Source organism: Stigmatopora argus, chromosome 12 (assembly GCF_051989625.1).
Source record: "Stigmatopora argus isolate UIUO_Sarg chromosome 12, RoL_Sarg_1.0, whole genome shotgun sequence".
Lineage (NCBI taxonomy): Eukaryota > Metazoa > Chordata > Actinopteri > Syngnathiformes > Syngnathidae > Stigmatopora > Stigmatopora argus.
The window spans coordinates 9,846,884-9,861,548 of NC_135398.1; the positions used below are offsets into that span (position 1 = coordinate 9,846,884).

General features: G+C 40.8%; 1 protein-coding gene across 4 annotated transcripts in view; it reads left to right on the plus strand.

The window, feature by feature from the left end:
* phlpp1 (PH domain and leucine rich repeat protein phosphatase 1) overlaps nucleotides 1-14,665 on the plus strand; it is a 41,687-nt gene that overhangs the window by 17,239 nt on the left and 9,783 nt on the right. For all 4 annotated transcript variants that reach the window (XM_077615889.1, XM_077615887.1, XM_077615888.1 and 1 more), the window contains exons 3-6: nucleotides 9,560-9,756; nucleotides 10,487-10,612; nucleotides 11,734-11,882; nucleotides 14,397-14,543. In XM_077615889.1, the coding sequence (XP_077472015.1) occupies nucleotides 9,560-9,756; nucleotides 10,487-10,612; nucleotides 11,734-11,882; nucleotides 14,397-14,543 (619 nt within the window). The remainder of the gene's footprint in view (nucleotides 1-9,559; nucleotides 9,757-10,486; nucleotides 10,613-11,733; nucleotides 11,883-14,396; nucleotides 14,544-14,665) is intronic.

Consider the following 14,665-nt stretch of genomic DNA (forward strand, 5'->3'; position numbering starts at 1 on the left):
TTGTCAACATGGGTAAACCTCAACCATGAGAGACAGGATATGGAAAAAACGGAAAATCACATTGTTTGATTTTTAAAGAATTGCAAACCATGTTCATTGGTCAATACCAAAAGTTCATCTCAATACTTTGTTATGTACCCTTTGTTGGCAATAACGGAGGCCGAACGTTTTCTGTAACTCTTCACAAGCTTTTCACACTCTGTTGCTGGTATTTTGGCCCATTCCTCCATGCAGATATCCACTAGAGCAGTGATGTTTTGGGGCTGTCGTTGGGCAACACGGACTTTCAACTCCCTCCACAGATTTTCTATGGGGTTGAGATCTGGAGACAGGCTACGCCACTCCAGGACCTTGAAATGCTTCTTAAGAAGCCACTCCTTTGTTTCCCTGGCTGTGTGTTTGGGATCATTGTCATGCTGAAAGACCCAGCCACGTCTCATCTTCAATGTCCTTGCTGATGGAAGGAGATTTTCCCTCAAAATCTCTCGATGATACATGGCCCCATTCATTCTTTCCTTTACTCAGATCAGTCGTCCTGGTCCCTTTCCAGAAAAACAGCCCCAAAGCATGATGTTTCCACCACCATGCTTCACAGTGGGTATGTTGTTCTTCGGATGCAATTCAGTATTCTTTCTTCTCCAAACACGAGAACCTGTGTTTCTACCAAAAAGTTCTATTTTGGTTTCATCTGACCATAACACATTTTCCCAGTGCTCTTCTGGATCATCCAAATGCCCTCTAGCGAACTGCAGACGGGCCTGGATGTGTACTGGCTTCAGCAGGGGGGACACGTCTGGCAGTGCAGGATTTGAGTCCCTGGTGGCGCATTGTGTTACTGTTAGTAGCCTTTGTTACTGTGGTCCCAGCTCTCTGTAGGTCATTCACTAGGTCTCCCCGTGTGGTTTTGGGATTTTTGCTCACCGTTCTTGTTATCATGGAGCATGGAGCCACAGATCGAGGCAGATTATCAGTGGTCTTGTATGTCTTCCATTTTCTAATAATTGCTCCCACAGTCGATTTCTTTACGCAAAGCATTTTACCTATTGCAGATTCAGTCTTCCCAGGATGGTGCAGGTCTACAATTTTGTCTCTGGTGTCCTTACACAGCTCTTTGGTCTTGGCCATAGTGGAGTTTGGCGTGTGAGAGACTGAGGTTGTGGACAGCTGTCTTTTATACCGATAATGAGCCAAAACAGATGCTATTAAAACAGGTAACGAGTGGAGACCTCGTACGATCACATTGGAAAACTTAGACCTCTTTGACAGCCAGAAATCTTGCTTGTTTGTTGGTGACCAAATACTTATTTTCCACTCTAATTTGGAAATACATTCTTTAAAAATCAAACTGTGATTTTCAGTTTTTTTTCCCCACATTCTGTCTCTCATGGTTGAGGTTTACCCATGTTGACAATTACATCCCTCTCTAATCTTTTCAAGTAGGAGAACTTTCACAATTGGTGTTTGACTAAATACTTATTTGCCCCACTGTATTTGTCTAACAGGGTGACATCAGCTTGTCTTGAACAAAAGGGGGGTGAAAACACCCCCCCACAGCTCTTATGAATGTGAGAGTTTCTTTCTTAGTGGCAGATCAGGAGGCTCGTGTTTTTTCAGTCTAAGGTTTTGTAACACTCACGCACATTACATAACAGCAGCAGGAATGGAGTTTGGGGGAAGGGAGAAGAGTCTGTGTGAGGTTGCTGGGGGTGGGGGAGTGCCGTGCATGCATCAATGTACATCAGCTTCTACCGTCCCCCTCCACCTTTGAATGGGAATCACTGAGGGGAAAATAAAATCTTAATGTAACCAGCACCTGCGATGTGCGAGGCACATAACAGACATTTCACCATGCTTGGGGCATCAGGTGCTGTTTTTGGTTAATATTGATCGAATTTCATGTAAAAGTATGTTCACGTCGTAGAGCGAAAAGTGTAAAGGGCCACCAACATAAATGCCGCTCTCACTTTTACGGTAGAGCAAAAAAAAAACAATTTTACAACGATTTATAGTAATAATAATAATAATCCAACCTCTCATCAGGGATTTTGTGCTGCAGTTTTAGAGCTCTAACTGCTTTCTGCTGTTTTGTAACAGGATTTAGCCCCAGGTTATCTTCATATGTGAGAAATATAGTGATCAGTGTAACTGCTAGCGAGCCGATAAAAATTAGACAACATAATGGAAATGTAAAACAGTATTACAGGGAACCCTCCGTTTACTACCCAATTGCATTCTTGCAGTGATAACTGTATATCACTATACTAATGCAGTCCTAATGGTAAATAATTTCATGAAAAACACTTTAGGCCAGATCCACATTTTTTAAATCTTCTTAGGTTTGTAAATTGTTACCTTGTCTTGATTAAGGAAAACACCTGTTTTTAAATAAAACTAAATGAGAATAATAAAGTATCCTTTTAAGGTTGCATACCTAGTTGAGAGCTATTTAGACAACTGATGACACACCACAACTGTTGAACTGTTCAAGCTTAAAGATGCTCCGTGACAGAAAACAGCAGTGCTAACTCATGTCAAAAAGCATTTTCTACTTGCCTACACTTGCCGCTATCTTATCGCTAATCATTTTATTCTCAATATCATTTAAATGTACAAATTATTTTCATGCCATAATGCATATTCAAAATTATGACTGAATGCTTCCAGAAAATGTAGCGCAATTGATTCTTGTTTACTCAATGAATCGCAAACATAATGGAAGCCTGCTGTAACAAGAAGCTCCGCGAGCTAATCGGTTGTTCGTGGTGATATTTTCATAATGTGGGATTTACATTTGATTGTGATTTCTTCACACAACTGACACTGCGCCATGCACTTTTAAGTTGATTCAAAAGTATATTACAGCTTTCATCAGGTCAAGGTTATGAGTCGAAACTGTGGGGTTTAATTCAGTTATTTGGAGGAAGCTGAATGTTTGAAAACTCTTTCAGTAGTACTGTTGGATTTAAAGATAATCCGTTTTGTATGTGCCTTTATTAAACTTCCCATGAACACTAAATATGAGGTCAATTCAAATCTACTGGGGTTGGTCTTGTGGTGGCCACTCCAGACAGCACTCGTGATTCCATAAAACATGTTGCAGATTATTTTACTAGTGCGCGACTCTACTCAAAATGTGCACATACAACTTATTTTTGATGCAAATCGAATGACACTTGACAGAGAAGATGGAGCCGGGACGTGTAAAGTGAAAAGTATACAGTGATAAAACTACTCTCAGAATGATATTTTTCAAAAAAATTACTCTTGAAAATATAGCAGCAACTCGTTACTACCCACCTCTGAATGTGTTGTGTTTTTTCCTCCTCTTTGATCTGCCCAGGAAAACATGAAATGCTAACAATCTGTTAACCAGCTCAAGTCCTCATGAGTTCGGTTCATGCTGACGTTTGCCAAAGTCACAGTCACACTCTTTGATTGTGGTGCAAAACACTCAATTGGTAATCTGCCTAAATGTTTTATTTTTGCCCGGCACAAATAGACAAGCAACACGTTTTTAAGCGTTTACATAAACTACACAAAAGTGAGTCCATTTCGTTTGGATCCAGCGGTTGAACACTTTCCTTGTTTCTCTTGTATGTGCATAAGCACATCATCTAAATCACAATTGCACAAAAGGCCAATGTGGCACATTTCTCACATAAATATTTACTTAGCCTACCCTCCTGCAAACAGCTGTCTGAGGACGTCTGGTACTTTGAAAACGAACCCTAGTTAAAGATTATTTGTTGTAAAGCTTTGGTATTTAAGTGCCTGTAGATTAATTTGAAGAAAAAAAATGTCAGTGTTTTCTCTTCTTGCAAAGTAGTGTGAAAGGTGATGCTAGGCAAGAACTAGAAATCTTTGAGAAGCGGCCAGTTGCCCGCAATAGTCTTTGCAACCTCACAGCAAGCACTGCCAGACGGCACCCAGAGGACAGTAAGCCAAAGCTGTCGCTTCGCATCATAGTCATCACATTCATGGAGAATGTTTATGGGGAGGTGAAAATTAATATGAAGGTGGGAAGTATTAGAGGCCAATAACTATCTTACATCACTAACAAACACAAGTTTCTTTCCCATAACTAGATGCCCAAAGTACCTCTGACCTCTGTGTGCCTAGATTGGTGGCATGGGGCATTGAAAACCTTTTCGAATGTGAAGAAGAAGAAAGGCTCATTACGTTTGCCAACACCTGCTTGTTATTTCCACTGTAGTGAAAGACTTGGGAGACCTGTTCTACAAACACTCAACAAAACCTGTTGTTCCTCTCTGGGTCCGGCAATGGCAAAAGCTTCATGTTGCATTCTAATTGGCTGTTGTTCAGGTTCATATTGTGTATGGAACTTGGGTTTTGTCCACACACAGGGATATGCAGGTTTCATATCTAAAAGGTTAATCCTTGCAATGGCAGGATTTTATGTTCAGTTCCTGGATTTTATTTCTCCTAACATATTACATCTTCCATCGTCACCACTCTAGAATTCAATTAAAATCTATAAGCCAGTAAATAGTTATGAATCCAATTCTGTTGGTATTTTAATACTGTATAGTTTTGTTCCCATCCTAATTTGATTAGCTAGCATTAGCTCCTTGATTAAGCTCCTAGTACTAAGAATTATAAAACAGAGCCTAAAGTTTTATTAGGATCCATCACATCTGTCGGCTCCTACAGAAGAAGCAAAAATGTGTGTGCATATGGCTGACCCTGACTGATGTGGGTCATTGATGCCCTACAGAACAGCATGCCCTGTCGTATAGCCGAGGTCTGCCGTATGTCATCTTATATTTAGCGGGACAAGGATGATTAACCGAGGATATGTCCTTATTAGCCCCTGTAAGCTTTGTCGGTTTAGAAAAAAAAAGAGCACGACGGTCCCTCAGACTACTAGAGGCTAAAGGCTGTGAATGCATACACTCCAATGGCTAACTCGTAATCTACAGGCAACACAGGCACCATAAATCCAAGTCACAAGTTGAAAAAAAAACAGAGTACTCGGAGAAAACCCATGCTGGTCTTGGGGAGAACATGGAAAGGAGGAAGGTCGGAACCCATTGGGAATTGAAGCCTTGATCTCAGAGTCGTGAGGTGGATATGCTAACCATTTGCCATCATATCAACCGCTGCAGGGCACTTTTTGACAAATATTTGGACAGCTCACACAAGTCCAGGGAGATCCTTCAAACTGCACAAATGCATGAATTAGATGAGTTTTCACACCAATAACCTGAGAACTATAAGTTAAAAATGTCAATCTTACTTAGTCTACTGCTTCAGTTGCAGATGCCATTGACCAATAGTGGGAGTATTGCAATCTTAACTGAGGGTGTGCGGAGGCAAAACATCCTGAAGTTGTGGAAAAGGAAGCTATCTCAAGGAACACACACACTCTCCTGTCATAGTAGGTCTAGGAATAGATTTGTCCAGTACATGCCCACCAAAGCGAGGTCTTTCTCTGAAGCCTACTGCAACATCCTGCGAAGAAAAAATGGGATGCCCAGCATGACTAACATCATTCTGCCTTAAAATACTACTGGGGTGGGTGTTGCATGTGGACAACAGATTTTTTTTAATCATTGAAGCGTCTAAGTGATGAGAACAGCCATGAATGACTTCCTCCCGTGGTCATTCAGGAGACTGCGTTGTTTCCGAGTTCACTACTGTAAACAGGATGCTCTCAAGGGAGTCCCTCCTATCTCACCTGTTTCCTCCAGCATAGTCCCTTGGCGCAACCTTGAGTCTTCCTTCATCCTTGCGAGATGATGACTCAACCAAGTAACAACTTAGGAAACTTTGCACTCCCGCAAGTAGCAGGATTTGACTTTGATGCTCCAGAAATATTTAGGAGAGGTGATTAATTGGACAGAATGATTATTGTCCGTACGTATTGTTGCATATTGGCAGCAGACAAAAAAAAGTATATTACTTTTGCATCAGAGAAAGCACGTTGCAACAAAAGGGCTAAAAATAGTTCTAATGTCCCCATGTGACATATTGAGGCTAACAGCTTTTGAATAATTTCTCTAATGCCTCACATATCCACATGCTCTTGACTTTTGCTTTTTTAGCAAAATTTGAAGGCACTAATGGCTGCTTATTATTTTCTTACATGTTGCATAGCTATTGATGGACTTCAAGCAAATAGCTGTCTTTTACAGTACCTAGGTTTTAATGTATGGTAAAACTGTCGTAAAATAAGGCCACTTCCATCAATTATTACACTTTGCTTGTGTAGTTAAGATTGATGCTGGTGAGTGTACATTCCTTTACACTCTGTTTTTAATTAAGCGCAGTACATCTTGAACCAATGTATATATTATATATTTGCTACAATGGTCTGAGGAAGGAACACTGTCCCACCCAGTTCATGTGGGGGCTCAAAGTTTGGGCGCTTGCCCTACAACATCATACACATCTCAATGGAAAAATTACATTTAGATAGCTTTGTGTCTTCAATGTACCATTTTTGTCAAATTAGTAGAAACATTATTTGAGAATTTTTAACAATAAAAAAATGTGAGCTAAAACATAGCATACCCACACTTGTGACACACTCTTGACTTGCATTGCTCTCTTCCTCCAGTTTGTACAAAGACATGACTTTATTGAACTACTTGATGTCCTAACCAGCAGGAAAAAGGCTAGCTTAGCAACCAGTCCCAAACATGCATATACTATATTAACATTGGTCCACAGTCAGACTCGCGCTGTCCAGTGTGCCTTGAAGTTGTAGTAAACAGAAAAACCTAATGCAGAGTGAAAAAAGCTTAAACAGTCTCCTCTTGCTAGAAGCACAAACTGTTTAGGTGCTGCTTTTGTTTATTGCATCAACAATGCGCACTGCCAATTTTTCAAAAGCTCTTACAATATTCTAATATTTTCTGGAGCCTATCCCAGCTGACTTCGGGCCAGAGGCAGGGCACTCCCTGAATTGGTGGTCAGCCAGTCGCAGGGCACAAGGAGACAAACAACCATTCGTACTCACACTCATACCTAGGGGCAATTTTGAGTGTCCAATCAGCCTACCATGCATGTCTTTGAAATGTGGGAGGAAACCGGAGTACCCAGAGAAAACCCACGCAGGCCCGGGGAGAACTTGCAAACTCCAAACAGGTGGACTGACCTGGATTTGAACCCAGGTCCCCCACTGTAAGCCCGACGCGCTAACCACTCGCTCCACCGGGCCACCCTGTGTGGAGAGTGTGCTGGGAAATGGGAACCTTAAAAGAAGATAAATTAAAAAAAGCTGAAGTTGGCAGGCACTTTCCACTAGTTTCAGAAAAACAACTAAATAGCGGAGCAAACCACTAGTGTCAGCAGTCAGTAAGTACTTTTGGTAAGAGATAGTACAACAGTTGGTAATTGAGATTACAGCTTCATTCTAAAAGAGACAAGATGATGGACAACTTTTCTGTTCAGGCACAATAACATTTGCAATCAACCTTCATAAGGTACTCAGCATTTGGTCCAAGCACACAATTCCTGTAAACTAAGCGATTGGTTCTCTTATAAACAAAATATTAGCAGACAAAAAAATCAGAGCTCAGCAACAGTGCTGGTGGTTTCATTTTATTGGAAAATCATCACATTTATGTCATTTTAAATCAGTGCACCCCCCCAAAAAAATAATTTAGCTACTTTTTATTACCCATCTGGGGACCATCACTTAGTTTTCAGTCATGTTCACATCCTCAAAGGAGGAACTGGTTGCGATAACACAGCAATTTTAATGAGCATAAACAGAAAGCCTTGGTGGCTGTACTACCTCACAGTCAGTAAGTCAATAATTGAAAAGCACAAGTGCCCGCACAAGTTTGCACATGACTATTAAAGGTAATCTACTGCCTTCCTATTTGTGGTAGCACTGAGGTGAAATATGTGTGTAAGAGAGGTCAGGGCATGTGCAGGCCAACATATACATGGCACCTGGGAGTTTTTTCGCGGAGGTGGAGGTAGACAGAAAGCAGGTGGATGTTTCAACACGTTGATAAGGTGGCGTTGGCCGACAGGGGCGCCTGATAAGCAATCCTGTATGTCAGGTTTGGCTGGCTGCTCAGTGAGATGAGTGACCCCAGCTCACTGACTGCAATGCCATAATACACCAGAAGTGCACCTGGCATTGAATTGGAGATTATACTCGTACTGAAGGCAAATCCTGACTATTCAGTTCCAATGCAAAAAGTAGGACATGTGAGGCTTATTGTTGCGCGAATGAATTTAGCTTAAATGCTAACCCTGCTTTGTGGAGGTATTGTTGCAAGAACTCCACATTAGAACACTCATGTCATAATTCACCGTCATAAACCTCTGTCTAACTCACCTTTTAGATTAGGACTTGGATAGGCTATTTGACGTACTGCCATGGTATATGTTAAGTATTTAATATCATTAAATGATTTAATGTCCTAATTGTTGTTAGTAATTCAATTAAGTCTGCATTTTCTTGTATTGTCGTGTTTTCCTTGTTGTGACTACTGGCACAAGGAATCCCTAGTTGAATGATAAGTACCTATCATTATACTGATCTACACAGTCATAAGTTGAAAACCTTTCACCAGGGGTGTATATACAGTAGCACTCAACCAAAGCCATTTAGAATCTGTTCCAGCTCACTCGGGACCCTAATAACAATAAGTGATAAAGACAATTGACGGAATTTTCCTAATTCCAAATTTTTTGACCCAGGAAGTATTTTTGATCTACAGCCCCCTTGAGGATTGCTTAGATATGGTGCAAGTTCTTAACTTTTAGTGCATTGCTTTACATATTCATGCAATCAGTAATTTAACACAGGACCTTTATCTGAGTACATTTTGTGACCTTTAGAATTGTTTTATAATTATTTTATTGTTTGATGTCAGACAGTATAGAAGCCGACTGGTTAGCACATTTGCATCACAGTTCAGAGGTCGATGATTTGAATTTGAGCTTTGGCATTCATGTGTGGTTTGCGTATTTTCCTTGTGCGGGTTTTCCCTTAGCATTCCACTTTCCACATTTAAAAAAACTCTGACGCTGGGTTCACATCAGTCAAGTTTTATATACGTTGTGCAATGGGGTCCAATATAAAATCAATTTAATCTCTTGTTGAAGAGGGACTGTCGGCTTGGTCAAAGCACTGCTGCTGAGATGGTAACAGAGCATTTGTTGAGGAAGGGCTCACTTTAATACAAAAAAATATTTTTGTCACTTAATGGTAACATTTTTAAACTATTTTTACATGATAGAATATTTTGGCATCGGATCAGCATTGGTATAACATACCTTGAATAAAATCGGATCAGATCATAATTTAAAAAGAAAATCACCTTAATACATCCCTAATACATCCTAATGGCCTAAATAGTCAAATGGTGTGACTATGTTGGGTGAAGCCAAAGTCACCAACTAGGTTTTGTACTTGTCTTGGCACAAATGCCACTACAATTACATTATTTCATGAAACACACTAGATAAACTTTCTTGCCAAGTCTAGTCTTATTTGGTCGCAGTCATTCATCCCCTGCTTCACAGGCCTGTGCTAACCACATAATATCTCACCTGCCTTCCTTGTTTGATCCAGGGAAACCCCAAAACATTGAGAGCTCTGAGCGGGTACAGTTGTCCGGGACATACAACGTCCGCAAGGGGAAGCTGCAGCTGCCAGTCAACCGTTGGACCAGGCGGCAGGTCATCCTCTGTGGCACCTGCCTCATCGTCTCCTCTGTCAAGGAGAGCCAGACGGGAAAGATGCACATCCTGCCACTCATTGGAGGGAAAGTATGTCACATCGTCGCATCGTATTGGCCTCTTTGCTCGGGCAAAGTGCCTCGTTATTCATTACAGATATATAGTATGTGCCCGAGTGCAAACAGTTCTCCTTGATGAGTTTGCCTTCAGTATTTATATTTTGTTTGAAACTAAAATGATGGGTTTTGCTCTTTATAAATAATATTCTTATTTAACGCACCTTTAACTATAGGATAATTGCAAGCCTTTGCTAAATTCTGGCTGTGGCTGGAATGGAGATAATTGCAAAAATTATTCTCAATGACCTGTTTGAATCTACTCTGCTGAGGATAAAGGTTGTCCATTTCTGCCCTCCGTTAAAATATTTGTCATTGTGTGGCATAAGCTGTAAAGTTTAGGCTATTGATCATATTGATCACACATTTCTCCAAGTGGCCTAACATCTCAGTGCTATTTTTAAGATCAGCCCCCTACAAACAACATTTATCCTTGTATTGCTGAATGGATCTGCTGGCTGGGCTGTCAGGGTTCTCTTCTGAAAAATAGTATAGGCCGACATTCCACAATGAGCAAGTTAAATAACTTTTCTTCCCAGTCCTGTGATATATTTATCAAGTTACACATAGTTGTTTTCATATTTTGCATTCATTATGACAACAACTTTAAGATAACATGTTTTCCTCTTTTGTTGACAGTGTCAATCAGAAATGTCAATGCTTTATGCATGTCTCCTTTATATGTGTGTTTGTTGTGTCTGCAGGTGGAGGAAGTAAAGAAGCACAATCACTGTTTGGCCTTCAGCTCAGCTGGGCCCCAGAGTCAGACATACTATGTGAGCTTCGAGAGCTTCACGGAGCACCTCCGCTGGCACAGACATGCTGCCAAGGTAAAAGGCAGTCAGAGAAAAAGCGGGGGAATGTGTGCTTATGCATATATTTAATTTGAGGGCAACTGAATTCGAAACCACATGAGCACATGAGTGCCAATAGAAAAATCTGACATCTACTCTATGCATATTGCATTTGCAAGCACAGCAAAGTCACTGTACTTAACCGTGGTCTGCACATTAGTGTGGAACTCGGGTCAACCCCCCTCTTTCTGTTCTCTTTCTCGCTTCCTTTCTCTCATTTGAACTCAAGTAGGACATAGCCAAAAAACCTCTTTTCTAAATATTAACAGGGGCGTACATGTCGCCAGCACCCTGGGGGGCACTAAGAATAGAAACCTACATAGAGGCAGCGCATGGCCTAGACGTGACCGCATGCACGCACACTTTTGTCTCCCTCACCTCAGGAAGAGGCGGATGCTGTCAAATCACTTCGGATGTCAGTGGTAAAATCTCTCAGGCAGTTGGCTTGAGGAAAGCAGGCTTGAAGGTTTTAATTGTGGGTGGAAAATGAGAATTGGGTTGGCTGAAGACAAGCCGTGTTGAGAGGCATTGCCCTGACCAAGACTCAAAGTTGCCACATGATAAAGGAAATACAGTAGCCTTCTTCATTTGATGGTTAACCTTAGAGAAAACCTCACTACAGTATAGAGATTTATTTATTCTTTCATCTTTAGTCTAACTTATCCGATCAATGATTCTTGAAGTTAAATAGAACACATTTCATTTTATATACTTACCCCCACTTGGCGTGTGTTCTGGGATCGGTGCCATATGATCTAGCCCCACCAAATACAACAAAATAGTTATTTGCCCCCAGAAATTACAAGCTTTTTTTAAACTGTTACAAATTTAAACACCGTATTTCTTGCTATCGATCTATAAAGTGCATGCACTTTTGTATACAGCCATTTAGCCTGATAACATGATGATGTAACATGCTGCCTAGGTCACTGAACTAGCCCGTTGCGCTTTTTCTTTCTCTTTTGGTAGTTCTCAGAAGATTGGCCACTGAATGCCATTTGACCCTTTAGCTATAATCTGCACACACACACATACCCTTGTGGGGATAATCTCATTAAACCCCTTGCTTCTTTGTACTGTATGTCCATCCTTTCTAGATGGTTTCACAGAGGATCAACTCAGTGGATCTTTCTTGCTGCAGCTTGGAACAGCTCCCCCCAAACCTTTTCTACAGCCACGACCTCACTCATCTTAACCTCAAACACAACTTCCTGCCAGCAGACCAGTGGTTGCAGCAGTTGCAGAGGTACAGCAAACTTAATATGAAATTAAGTTATACATAAAATGACTGACATCTTTGGGCCACTTAAGTGTCCACCTGCAGTTTGCTCCACAGGAATAAGAGGGGCACACACAGGGACATAAGAGGCTAACCAGGGCTGCAATGTACCTGGCAAACCCAAACAAGCCCAGAAGCATATATCCATCAGCAGGCATGCTTTTAATATGATTGGCCCTTCTCACTCACTCTCTCTGTGGGCACCATCTGCCGCTTGCTTATTGTGGGACCCAGTTATTGCACCTCAGCCAAGATGTACATATACAGTACAGTACCGTATGTGTGTTTGTGAATGTGTGTGCAATTACATCTATGCAAAGGGTTTGGATCTACTTTTATTCTAATTGAGATTATTTTCATTTTAAGTGCTTGCAGAAGGGGGAAAAAACCCGCCTCCATTTTACAGGAAAAGTAGGGCTCCCCAGGCTAGATTGTCTTGTTCTTCGAATTCAATGACAGAATGTGCTTGCGGTTGTGTTTGTGTAATCTTACGTTCTTGCATTCTGCATGTCTTCTTGAGATAAAATTGTCAATGAGTCTTCCTTGACATTCTTTCAAAGCCAATAATTTAAAAGAGACATATTACAATTTTTCTACAACTTAAGCAATTCCTTGTGTATAATATTTCTATGACATTTTTTTTAATGCCTCAAGGATCAGTATTTAAATTTTATTCAATTTTCTTCTCTTTCTGAAAGTTAGTTGTTTTAAGGCGTGCCTATTTCCCATTCAACGCAGCCTTGTCCTTTATGGCCAATGGCAAGTGCAGCTTTTGTCACCATGATGATCATTATCAGCAGAAAAGCTTGTGGCCTAACGTAAAAACAACAGTATATTGTCACCAAAATGTATGTGGATATCCATACTCATGTTAACTTTAACCTTGACATTGACACTTAAATTGTTACATTCCTTAACATTTTCAAGGATGGTTTTGATGAGCAGAATTATATTTTTGAAGTTACTGGAAGCTGTTCACCCGCATGTGTTTTGGTTTGGAGAGTTTTGTGAAAGGCTGTTTTTGGTTTGAATTTGAAACACAGGTTTTGTGTACACTACATCAAGCATGAAGTCACTGTGTTGTATATCCCAGAAGGAGGGCCAAGCGTGGACCTGCTGTCTGCCTCCTGTCTCTGCCATCTTTGCTCTGTGGCCAAAGACTTAGTGGCGGATCAGATAGGCAATAATCACTCTGGCCATTTCCTCTGGCATAAAACTGGCATCCCAGCATGCATCTCGCTGTCTGAGCCTGAGATCATTTCTCACTGGACATGCAGATTGTTAAGCATATGGCCTCTTTATTTACATCCTTGCAGCTGTGGTTGTTCTGAAAGTGCTATGTACATAGATTTGAGTAACGTAATGTGACTGATTATGATTTATTTGGACTAGTTTCTAGATACATTTCGCCCCTGAATTATTACTACTTACAGTACAGCCTATGAAAGAATTTTTTAATACAAAAGATTTTTTATTTGTTCAGTGTTTCTTATCTAAAGCAATATGGATTTAGTCATTGGCTATTGTTCAGCCTTTAGTAGTTATATCTGGGTAATTTGTAGATGTGTGCTTGTGAGCTGTTTTTTTATTCTGTAAATCTAACAGCCATCATGAGATAAGAAGTTCTGACAAAAAAAATCATGTGCTTGTACTGTTACATGGGTTTTACCCTTTTAGATGAATGATGTGCTTATGCCACTTTTCCACCTCAGCTCATCTGCTCCAGCTCTACCAGATTTTATTCAGTCTCTCCCTCACTTGCATTTTAATTCTAATTTCCACCACATGCTAAACTGTACCCCTCCTCCCCTCACCCGCTTTTTAGTTTTCTTAAAGTGCCCAGTAATCCTGTTCACAGCAAAACCGACTTCTTAGATCAAAAATTCACTGGTGGAGATAAAATCTCTAGAGAGGCTACAGACATACAATGTAGTGAATGGACACAGAAATACACTAGAAGTTGATGGCACGATAGAACTGACAAGCAGAGGAGCAGGAAAGTGATAGGAACATTACTCAGCAGATTGCAGAGGTTGATTGAATAGGTGAATGATACACACTTACAGAGCGCTTGCGGGAGTCACCCTCAGCAGGAATGACTCGCCAACCCTTATCAATCACTTAGACCTGTTTTTCTGTCTGTGTCACCTTCATGTGCGGTGTGTGTGTGTGTGTGTGTGTGCGTGTGTGTGTGTCTTTGTGTGTGTAAATAGTAGAATGAATAAATGCAATGTGGAAACTTTAAACATTTAGTCAGACATTGCTTCTTTGCAGGCTTGTGAGTAAAAACAGACAAATGGGTAGGGTGTAGACAATGAGAAGGTCACCTCTTCTGCTGCGGGACACCACTCCAAATGTCACCAATCTTTGTTGTTTGAATAGACAACACAGATGTCAGGACTGCAGCTGTTTGCTAAACTGCAAGTCTTTATTAAGGACATGTTTAATCTTGACAGTTTCCTTTGTCTCTTTAATGTGTAGGTTCTCTCGTTTGCGGAGCCTCAACCTGTCCAACAACCACCTTGGCCAGTTTCCGCTAGCTATCTGTGATATCCCCACGTTGACCGAGGTCAATCTCAGCTGCAATTATCTGCCCTCTGTTCCCAGCGGTGTGGCGGCCATGACCAAGTAAGTAACAGTTGAAAGGTGTCATGTCAGGGACTTACATTTCCATGGGGGTATCAGATCAAAACTCACTATTTAGAAATAAAATGATTTTTTTAACTGTCGGGCATCCACCTATTTCATAT